Source organism: Asterias amurensis, chromosome 10 (genome assembly GCF_032118995.1).
Source record: "Asterias amurensis chromosome 10, ASM3211899v1".
In the NCBI taxonomy this organism is placed as follows: Eukaryota; Metazoa; Echinodermata; class Asteroidea; order Forcipulatida; family Asteriidae; genus Asterias; species Asterias amurensis.
This window is the reverse complement of record NC_092657.1, coordinates 14107137-14119177: the sequence shown is the minus strand read 5'-3', so window position 1 is coordinate 14119177 and position 12041 is coordinate 14107137. Positions and strand designations below refer to the sequence as shown.

The 12041-nt window shown below is 38.2% G+C and overlaps 1 protein-coding gene across 1 annotated transcript; it reads right to left on the bottom strand.

Annotated features, from left to right (window-relative positions):
- Positions 1–9611: 9611 nt before the first annotated feature.
- Positions 9612–11756, bottom strand: LOC139942951 (uncharacterized). Its single transcript, XM_071939776.1, has 2 exons — positions 9957–11756; positions 9612–9752 (listed from the first exon to the last, which is right to left on the bottom strand). The coding sequence occupies exons 1-2, from the start codon at positions 11754–11756 to the stop codon at positions 9612–9614; spliced, it is 1941 nt and encodes a 646-aa protein (XP_071795877.1).
- Between the last annotated feature and the right edge of the window lie 285 nt (positions 11757–12041).

Sequence of the window (12041 nt, the reverse complement as noted above, 5' to 3'; positions counted from 1 at the left end):
AACGCCGGTTGTGGCATGTATGCGTGTTTGTTGTGTTGCTTTGTGTATGTATGGCAATACATGCATGGAACTATCACTGCATTGCTTGCGCTGCAACTGTCACAACTGTGTACAACAACTGAACAGCAAACACACTTTATTTAGTTAAAAACTAACTTTCCAAGGCATCTACAAACCATTAAGCACCCTCACGATTTCGAGAGAGATGCCAAGGCCTTGGAAGGTCACAGCTCACCACCGTTTATCATCGTGGAAAAGATGATCTATGCCAGGTTGTATGACGTATCAAACTGTAAATCAAAGGGTTAAATAATACACCATTTATTGGATAACACCAAAAATGGTTAAATCATTAATAAAAATCATCGCCCAATAAGTGGGTAATTGATAATTAATTAAATACCCAGAAAATGGGCAAACCAAAATTTACCCAACTGTTGGTTACCAAAATATACCTAACTTTTGATGAGGAAATATTACCGAATTATTTGGCAATCAGAGTGCCCAACTTTGATGGGTAATATTTTGCCCAAAAGTTCACTATTCGCCCTTTATTGGGTAACAAATTGGGTATTTTTTTACCCATTTTGTTTACAGTGTAATTAAAGTTACCCACAAGTTGCCCAATAAATAAGCAAAATTGTAACCAACAGTTATGATAAATTCAGATTACAAATTATTTGCCCAACACTTGCCCAATTTTTCCCCGCTTTTTAAACAAAAACAATTTGCAAACAAAATGTTTGCCCAACAACACCAATTATTGGTTTTGTTTGGCAGTTATTGACCAATAATTGTTGAAATTACTTTGTCCAACAAATGATTTGACCAACGTTTTTACGGTGATAGATAAAATAAAAAATAAACATTGTGTTAACTTACTTGTTTAAAGCTTCACTCTTAAATATCTCAGACAGTTTCGCTTTTTCTATTGGTGGAGAGCGTGTCACGTGGGTGTGTATAAACCTTTGTTTATGACCAGTTAAAAGTGTTGAAACATGGGCGTGACACGCGAGCATGCAACTGTGATTATGACACAGTTTCTTCATTCCCTTTGATCGAGAGCAACGGCCGCGACATTGGTCACATCACGTGATACACGCGACGCGCACAGCATTCCCTTTACATGCATTGTTTACCCGAGGGCGGCGGAGGGCCTTACCATTTCATAGCTGGGGTGTTGTGTTGAAAGAAGTTATTGAACAATATTATAATGTTTGCATTTATTTACTTTTTGACCTAAAGTGTTGACGTTTTCTTTACCGACAAGGCTTTTATGAATGGGAATCAAAGTGTGTTGAATCGGTTTTCAACTAGTGGTTTAAACCCGCCGAGCCCTGGGTCTTGATAATTTACCTCGAAGTCCTCTCGGTAAAATTATCAAGTACCAGGCCTCGTTGGAATTAAATCACTAGTTGAAAACCTCTTCCCCACACAGTGATTCCCTTGCTAAAACACAGACAATGTTATGATAAGTGGCTACCTGGCTGGTCTTGAAGGGGTTACTGGGTCACGGCTACCCAAAGCTAATCTCCAATGTCCAAGGACTCTACAGCTGAAAATAAAATCGCAAATCGGTTGTGTAGATCTTGAGATACGGTCCCCTTTCCGGTTGACCTGAAAATAAAATTCAACTCAGGGTCAGTGTAACCCAATTTTAATATTTCGTCACGCCTACCGAGAGCTAATGTCCAATCTTCATACAGCAGCTCTTCGTTAACAATGGTTGTTCACTCCTCAACACTCAACGATACAAGTATTTGCTGCCCCACCTAGAAATAACGACTTGAGAAATGCGGATAAACTTTAATTACTTAACTATAGGGCAAACCGTTTCAGAAACAGTTGCATCCCCACCCTAGCTGATGAGCTGATCAATCACCAATAATTTTACTGACCTGCAGATAATGTTGTTTTCATTGTGTTAGTTGTTGTATTTGTACAGTTTTAAAACTGTAAAATAACGTTTTATATATTTTATAACCTCTTATTGTATAGTTGATCCTTGAATTAATACATTGTAAATTAAACGCAAAGTTTGTTAAATAAGGGCAGTGGACACTAATTATTTATTTTTATTTTTATTTTATTTTAAATCTTTAGACATACACAATAGTTACAAGTTGTACAGGGGCTGTCAAGGTTAAAACAAAATCTTCTGTCATCAGAAGATGTGTAAAACCAGACCCCTGCCAACGATAAAAATATAATTATACAATATGAAAAGGTGATTGCACTGAAACATTTTAAAATTAAACAAAAGAAATCATTAAAACACAAGCAAAACCAGACTATTGAAAACAAAAAAAACTACACCCACAACAAAATACCGCAGCGATAAGAGGAAGGAACAACAATAAAAAATAAAAAATAAACATAGAATGGACTAAAAATCCCCCCAAAAAAAAAATATAAAAAAAAGAGTGCACCCTCACAGATTCATGCCAAACCCACTCGGCCCAAGGACAATGATAGCAGAAAGCCTCCCCAAATACCACCCAAAAAAGCACAAAGACCCCTTAGACAAATATTAAAGAAAACAACAATTAAAACCACTAGCACTATTAACATACTAAAAATTCCCCCCTCAGCTTCATACGAAAAGGCTTGTACCCCTCCAAAATAAAAACATTCCTGGTATCCAATGTGAGCTCTGAGAACATTTTAGGAAAGCGAACAATGGTAGAAAATTTATAAGCTATAAAGTAAAAAGAAAACCGTGCAATTTTGAGTGATACTTGTGTGGATCATTATATTCTACTTTTAAAACATCTTTCTAACCATATACATTTCATAACAAACTGTTACAAACGCTTTTTATAGGCCAACTCGTTCAATCCAAGGCAACGTGTTCCTTTAAGGACGAATTCTGCAAAAACGATTTCAATGTTAGGAGGCAAATCTTTCACATCAACAGATGTTGGTTTTAGAGAGTCAGATATAGCGACCAAAACACCTCCACAACGCCGACTTCTGTCTTTTCTAAAGACAATATGGCTGTCGAAAAGCATTGAGTCTGGTATAGATGAATTCAGCCATGTTTCAGTAATAGCCACAAGTGACAAGTTCATAGAATGCACAACCACTTGAAGTACGGGATTTCATTTTTCACACTCCCAGCATTATAATATTGGCACCGAATATCGCTTTAGTTGCAGTGTTATCAAATATACCTCTTAATGGCGACGAAGTAGAATCAGGATCGACGACACTACCATCACTCAATGTGGAGTCAAAATATGAGTCCGATAACTGGGGCAAGGCACATGTCAAACAAATCCAGGGTTCGTCGGGTAAGTCAAACAGGCGAGCATATTCAGTTGGTAGAACATCCTGACATTTTATGTGAAACCAGTTAGAACAACCGCTACACAGTAGGCCCATTTGGTTCGATTTTACAGGTTTTTCGCATGTACCACATGGATACTTATACACTGGGCCCGGGTTCAGTTCCACATCACCGCACGTCAAAAGAACACATAGCAGGGTTGCGTGAAATGTATTGTTACATTGTGCATGCAAACGACTGGCGTTTACATGGCTGCCCGATACGTTGAAATCTTGACCACTGAAAATACTGCAAGAGTACCCATAATCCAGTCCATTAAAGCTGAACAATCCCTTAGAATGCACCATCAAATGTCCTATGGGATCTATAAAATCAAGGCTTTCAAACCTCTCCTTCAATTGTGTAGCAGGTACTAAACGAACTGCAGTTCGGCAGATGACGGTGAACAAATCCACTGCACACAGGCGCCATTTTTGTTTTTGGAAAATGAGCGTCCGGTCCACCCCCTTTGCTCCAACTCGGCCAGCAGTAGCTGCTACTCCGTATTTCACGGGTGCTGCCAGTCCAGCCCGGAACACATGGGGTGGCATCCTTATATTTTCGATATTTGCACTGGGATCGTTAATGCTCATTACACAACACACGGGATCAACGATTTAACGTCCCATCCGAAGGACACAAGTGTCACGCCTGGGGCTCGAACCCACACCCTGCCGATCAAAAACACCTGAGTTTGAAGGCATAGGGTGCGCGCTTGAAATTGTATTCATGTTGGTTATGGACACTGTACGTTCTAATGGAAAGCTAAACAAACTATTCCACTGGTTATAATGAATACGCAAACAATTGGGCGGGTGTTATTGGTAATAATTTAAAACTAGCTCAATAATCCCCGGGTATTTTTTTTTGTTTTGCAAATTTAATGAGATTGTAAATTTAGTTGATCAATAAAGTCTACTGAGGAGTGAAGTGTATTATCAATCGATTCTTCGGGCATAAATAATAAAGTAAGACTGGAGGCCTGCGCTAGTCGTCTTGCTATTGAACGGCCGAGCTCAAATAATTAAGAAATTATTCATTTACTATCCATGACGTCCCTTGATTGAGTGGTCTTGTTTGTCCACACTACAGCGTATTTTACTCTCCTGTGCTCAAGTTTTGTACCAACTGCTTTATATACTTATTTGATCTACAAAACAAAAAAACAAGATCGACGAGAATTTCTTGAGCAAACATTTTCAATCACTGCATACATAGTTTGAATAAACTGCCACAATTCATGTTTTCCAGTTTTGCTTGCGAAATACCGTAGAGCAAACCCCACTCATAACTGATTTAGGTCGTCTGTGCATTTTGGTTCGCGGATACTTTTACGGACAACAGTTACGTACACGCAAACAATCGTTGTTACTTAATTCTTCTTGCGAATTGACTGGTTTATTGACGACTAGATTTACTGAGGTAAACTTACACAAAGTGGAGAAATAGACGTTGGGTGAACTACTTTAGCCATGCCAATGTTGTAGGAGATTCCGTCCAAATGACATGCCCCCCATCCCGATCTGGAACAGCCGTCTTCTGATTGCGCCCTCTTTTGTTTCATATTTCCTAAACTCGTGTTAAATCCTCATAATTATGTGGAACAAAATCTACATAACAAGATTTCCTAGAACACTGGCTTCGACTGGAAATATATCAGATTCAACAATGGCTTTAATTTTCTAACTAATTATTGTATTTTTCATTTTTTTTGTTTTATATATCATATCCAGTCGCTTCCCCTTAAGGTGATCCCCTGTCTGCCGCTTCCCAGGTTGTATCGTTACCCGGGTGTGATCCCTGGCTACACGGCAGTTTGCGGTTGAATGGCTTCTGACAGGCACCCCCCCCCCCCCGAACAAAGATATTGACAAAATTGGGAGACCACCTACATAGGGCTAGATAGCTCATTTTTCTAAGTGGAAATAAAACACATTTTGGGATTTTCATGAGTTAGATAGACGGCGGTGGGAATGCAAATTCCGCGCAGTTATTAATTCATGTGATACAAAAATGCTGCAATAAGGCGACACCATGTTTTATGGGATAACTCAGAAGAAAGGAATTATCATTTCAAGATCTCTTTTGTTTGAAGAAATGTAAACCTTTTGAAACAAAAGTACTATATGCCTTATGTGATTTACATGACAAAGAATTACTGTCGCCCTATTGTGGTGTTTTACATGACAAATAATAACTGTCGCCTTATTGTGGCGTTTTACAAAGCAACTAATAACAATCACCTACATGTTTATTAGGTAAGAACATAATGATATAGCGGTGTTTGACCCCCTTCTCTTCTACGTAAATGAAACCCCACATCAGCCTCCAGTGACGAATTGTTCTTGAATATTCACGTACGCCATATAACAGGGCAGCACATGTTAGTGTCGCCAAATTGCAGCAAAAGTTGTATAACAAATAATTGGGAGACCTCCAAAAAGTTGTTTCCTAAATCAATGATTTATTAAATCATTAATTTCATAAAAACATGTCTATAAAGCATTTTGTTGTTTTCATATACACAACTATCGCCCTATTAGAGCATGTTTGATGATGTCGCCCTATTACAGCAGTTAGCGTTATTATTATTTTATTTTCTTCTGTTTTCTTCTTTTGAATAAAGCTCTAAGACTCCGTTTATTCATCACCAGTGTAAACAAAATGAAAACATCTTCAATGGAACATTAATACATTTACTGTTAGATCAATACATTAAGTACATTGATGATACAATAGGGTAATTAAAAGACAATGAACAAAAGTGATATTAGATATCAAACAACAAGACAACAAAATATGATAAAAAGCAAATTTATGCAAGGAAACGTTAAACTTAAAACGAACGTAAAGGAGAGTAACTGAAAAGATGAACAATTTCGATTTATATCAAAACGTCAATTTTGGAGTCTCGTCTTCATTGAGGACACACAGGAATTTGTCTCCCTTAGTAAACATGATCTGAGGGCTTCTTTGTCGATCTTGATAATATTATTCGTGAAAACTTCGTCCTCATTGAAGACTAGATTGCACCGGGTTCTCCAATTAATAACATTGTTCATTATGCTGACAATTATCTTAGATACAAATGACAAATTCATACAAACAAATCTAGTACAATCGCTTAGACAAAATAAACAGCAGCCAGTTTGTTTTCTAAATAAAGATTATATGTACAACCAGGGTTAAACCATCTTGTTACAGTTTAAAAACAAATGTTCGACCATTTTGGTGTCGGACTTACAGAATTAACATTCTACTTTAGCTGTGATTTTCATTCGATTAAGTTTATCTCGGGTTGCAAAAATCATGTGATAAAGTCTGAAAAGAATGTCTTATTTGGCGTCCATAATATTGTTCATGTTTAGTTTGGTCCAAATAGCGGCCCAATCGTAACTATCGGTGCGACCTAAAAACCGAAACCCTCTTGTCTTGCTTGAGCTTTAGGGTGAACACAATCTTTGACCGTCAATTTGGCTTTTTTTTTATATATATACTTGTTAGTTGCGTGTTTATTAATAATATTATTATTTTTTTTCTTTTTGGTATAATTTCCTTTGTATTTTTTTTATTTATTTATTTTTTTTTTTTTTTTGGGGGGGGGGCGGGCTTGTGTCCGCCACTCATTGACGCTCAAGGCGCCTCGATATTTTTGTTTTCCCGTCAATTTATGTAGTTATGAACCGACTCATTTTACATAGCACAATATACTAATTTATTTACAAGGTGTTGCCGATTTCTAAAGAGCGATACCAAACCAAATCGTACACCAAATCTAAAAGCTAAATTGAAATTCTGCTTATAATATAAACTTGATAACAAAAACAGTTTGTGCCAACAATTTTGTTATGTTATCATTAACAGTGGAAAATTGAATTTCTAGTGATAATCTGACCCAATAAAGAAAGTATGCGAGTAAATTAACTGCAAGTCAATATGACTCACAACTATATAAGTCCTAAGTGGTGACGTCATGACGTCACCTAGAAACAACACAAGTTTGTTGACGTTTACGTTCACGTGTTTGCTCGCAAAACGCGCAGTTAAAGCTCGCTTGTTCCATTGAGTAACGTACCGTTTAAAACTGACAAATGTCACGAACTAAAACGATCCTTATTTGGAAAAGGGCCAATAACTTCCAGCCAGTCGAAATCAAACATTTTCGTTGTCGGGACATTTTATAAATATACATACGATAGTATTCGACATCGGGCTAATTTAAACTCTTAACTATTTGTAACGCTATACTCTCAATAATATCCCATCAATTTATTGTTGTTCTTTACAAAAAGTTGCCTTTAAAAACAATAACCCGTTATAACCGGTCACTTGTTGGTGAATAAAATAGTGTTTTACGTTGACGTTTATTTTATAAAACAAAACTCCAAGGGAACACTTACTTTGCTAATATTTCTGACAATCAATTTAAAAAAAAAAAAATGATTTAGAAGATTACAGTAGCTTTCATAGTGTTCAACACATTTGAGAGACATTTAAATTCGAAGTATTCTTGGTACGTACTAACTGATAAGATTTATGGCCCGAATCTCGATTTTTTGAAGTTTAACTCAGATCTTGTGTATTTGTTAGCCACATTTTCTTGTGGCAATGGGCCGGATTATCGGCGATGACTCAAAACCGCAATCATCTTTTGCCATGAAATTTTCAACAGGTTAGTGTTATTGTATACATTTTCATTTATACACAATTAAATTCAATCCAACGGTTTCAAATACCACAGGTTTTCTTTATCACAATGATCCAAACTGGTAGGCATATCTGGCTGTGCATGCAATTACGGACTCTAACCCAGCTACTGCAAAAGCGAGCGCCCTCTGTTGATCTGGACTAAATTGCATAAAGCTGCTTTTGGAATGTCTTAGCTGAGCACAAGAACATTCAAAATATTTCGACGTTTTAAGCTTCGGCAGCGCCTAGACCCACCCACCCTCTGGGTTAGAGTTTATATTTTTAGTTAAAATAACTTGTATTAATGCATTTGTATTTATTAAGGGTAAACAGAACTTTAGCGAATAAATACAGAAGCTTTTGAATTATGTAAATTTTCTTTTACATACAGAATAATACAAATTTGACGGCGGAAACAAGACAAATACCACATTCGGCCAACAGCACTTAACCATGAACAGTAACTTGAACTATCTGATTAAACAATGTTAGAATCAACACCTCTCAAATTACTCAAATTAGTACATTGGAAATGCAGTTTACAAGTGTTTGATATTGTCAACGTGTATTACAAATTGAAGCTAAACATGTGTCGGTTAAGTATTTTAATTAGGTCTCACGGTGGCACCCGAGAGCTCTCGATGGTTTAGTTGGCACCTCTGAAATTAAAACTGTACGCAAACTCGTATTAATCTTTTATAGAACGACATCAGCCGTTCTTATCTGAATAATGATCAGATAAAAAGGTTACCTTAATGTTCAGCCTTAAAATACTAAAAGGGTAATGGTGAGTTGAAAAGCAGTAACTCATAAAGCAAGGTAATTTTTCAAGGTTATTATTAACCATTTAAAGTAGCAAAAAAAATTACCATACCAGACTATACCGCGCCAAGCCAAATAACGATGTAACATGCATATTTTAAGACTTGTTTCCTGGTAACTTGTTCGTGAGCCGCATCCTTAACTCTTCTTTACAAAAGCTTTAAATGACACAAGTTAATTAAAGTTTAATAATTGTATAGAGGATTAAAACAACAACTTATCTGCTAACAACACAATGATGGTATACATTCGGTTGAGGGTAAACAAAAAAGGATAGCTTCATTTACATTAATCGACAATCAAAAATATATCCGTAATAGTACAGCTCCAAACTTCATTTAAAGGCAGTGGACACTATTTTTTTTTTAATTACTCAAACAAATTATTTGCATAAAATCTTACTTGGTACCGAGTAATGGGGAGAGGTTGGTAGTATAAAACATTGTGAGAAACGGCTCCCTCTGAAGTGGAGTACTTTTCGAGAAAGAAGTAAATTTCCTCGAATTTCGAGACCTCAGATTTAGAGTTTAAAGGTCTCGAAATCAAGCATCTAAAAGCACACAACTTCGCGTGACAAGGTGGTTTTCTTTCTTTCATAGTTATATTGCAACTTCAACAACCAATTGAGCTCATTTTTTACAGGTTTGTTATGTTATGCATAATGTTGAGATACGTCAAATAATAGTGTCCGGTGTCTTTCAACTTTAAAAGTTGCAAATTTACATTGTCATCAATATTATTGTACATTTTACGACCATGACGTCATCGACACTCACACGCGATGCAAGATCTTAATCGAGTTCATATCAGACACGATGAGGTCACCGGTCGGAGTAAACGTCATGCCTAGAGGACCGTGCAAGCCACGAGCTACACAGCCGATGTGCTCACCTGATGCATCGTAATGATGTATCTCAAAAAAGCCATCACCATCATCATCACCATCACCATCACCATCACCATCACCATCACCATCACCATCACCATCACCACCACCATCACCATCACCATCACCATCACCATCACCATCACCATCACCATCACCATCACCATCACCATCACCATCACCACCACCATCACCATCACCATCACCACCACCATCACCATCAACATCAACATCACCATCACCATTTTTGCGTACGATACACGCATATATATCCCCAGCATCATCACAACACACACCAGTAGAAAATACAGGTTTGCCGTCAAGGGAGGTGCTTATATTAAACACCTCGTTTCCCAAGAAATCCACACAAACTAGTTTCGACTCGAGGATGTTTGTAAAGATCAGTTGCTCCTTGCTGTTAACAGATATAAAGCTTGGATTGTCGGTATCGCCAATATCATCATGATGTATTGTGGAAATGGTGGATCCATCCTTGTTATGAAGAGATATTACCTTTCTCCCACAGTCATACACTGCAATACGATCTTTCTTGTCAACAGCAATACCAGCGAGTATACTCTCTGACTGCCCCTCGACTTGATTCTGTGAGGGTCTGAACTTGCGAATGTATCGTAGTTCTCTATCATAAACCTTTACATCCTCTCCGTATGTAACCAGAAGCAGGTCATCAGAGGTCACCGCAACACCGATAGGGTCTTCTAGTTGTCCATCTTCTGTCGTACTTTGCACACCTTGAGATTTGTAACTACCACTCGATGTAAATTTTGATAATATCCGCCGTTCCGAATCAGTAACGACGATGTCATCGTTGCTTAAACAAGCAACGTCCCATGCATCTATGATTTCCCCCTCACCTTGCCCGTATTCACGAAACTCTGTCTTCACCTCCCACTTCTCTTCCTCTAGTATTTCACCGATATCCGCATCAGTGACGACATCATGACCTTTGAACCCGATGAATGACTTGCTATGCTGCACTGTTTGAAACTTGAGCTCATTGTGGAATGTCAAGTTGTGCATAACCTTTGGCTTGAGGTCCATCAGCTCAAAGTCATCCGCATGTTGCATCAAGTCGTTGACTGAAGCTACGATCTGCTCTGCACGGCTCATCTTATCGCTATTGCTGATCTGTATGCTGCCAAACTCCTCACCTCTTTCTTGACCGATTTGAGTTATTCTGTCTTGAAAGAGGCGAGATGCTTTCCTGATTTTTGCAACTTCCTCTTTCTCCTTGGCCACAATATCTCGAAGAGCCCGGTCGACCATGAGCTGTAATCTATGTTGTGAGTGTTTGATAGAGTTATCCACTTTTTGAAATTGCTTGCGACATTCATCAAACTTCATCAAAGCCTCTTCAACAGCTAGACGATACGATCGAATGGAATCATTGATTTCAGAAAGGTTGTGGTCTGACGATCGGTGATCGAGCACCGCACATTTAGGACACGCGGGTAAATCACACGTTGCACAGTAAAAACACAGTTCCTGGTCAGTGTGTTTCCGGCATTTTGGAGAGCAAGTTTTTTTCTGGTCTCTGGATCCCTCATTTGAAGACCCGGCTGCATTCACGACTCGATGATGCCTGTTCAATTTTATTTTGGCGTGGTATTCCAAACAAATCTTGCAAAAATTCGCATCACAGTCAACACACCGTGAGACGGCATCAAGACCTTCGTCGCATCCTTCGCAAATCGAGACAAGAGGGTTAATGTCCACCTCGGGACTATTCGGATTGATGACGTCATCAATAAGCGAGCTCAAGAGAAAGCAGTTGAGAAGAGCCGATGGTCCCTTATCTGGGATTGAAGTTTTCTCTCTACACACTGGGCAAGTGATGAAATCTGTCTTTGAATCCTGTTTGTCTACAAGTTCCTGAAGACATTTTAGGCAGAAGCTGTGCTGGCAGTCCAGAATTTTCGGATCGATGAACCGAGCCGAGCAGATTGGGCATTCGATGTGTACATGTCTAATCTTCCAAGTGGTCTCAGTGTGAAGTGCAGCTTCGGCCATCTTGGTGAGACTGGGCTGTCCTGTTATATGAATACAAACAAATGTTTCATTTTCATTAAATCATCCAGTCAATGACTTTTGGACACTTGGTGGCAGCAGACTTACTAGGTGCAGAGCATTGATATATGTTATACTACCTGGAGAGCGGGTTTGGTGCGTTAATTGAAGTCACCACGGACGCCATTTGGAAACACCATACAATCCTGTTTGTGTTTTTTTAGCCGACACTATTTAGCAAAATGCCTGCCTGTGCGGCAATAAAACGTAATAACAGATACCAACATG

Coding starts and splice junctions, on each gene's coding strand:
- LOC139942951 (XM_071939776.1), bottom strand. CDS start 11,756: ATGGCCGAAGCTGCACTTCACACTGAGACCACTTGGAAGATTAGACAT. Junction 9,753..9,956: donor GCAAAAATGGTGATGGTGAT/GTTGATGTTGAT, acceptor GGCTTTTTTGAG/ATACATCATTACGATGCATC.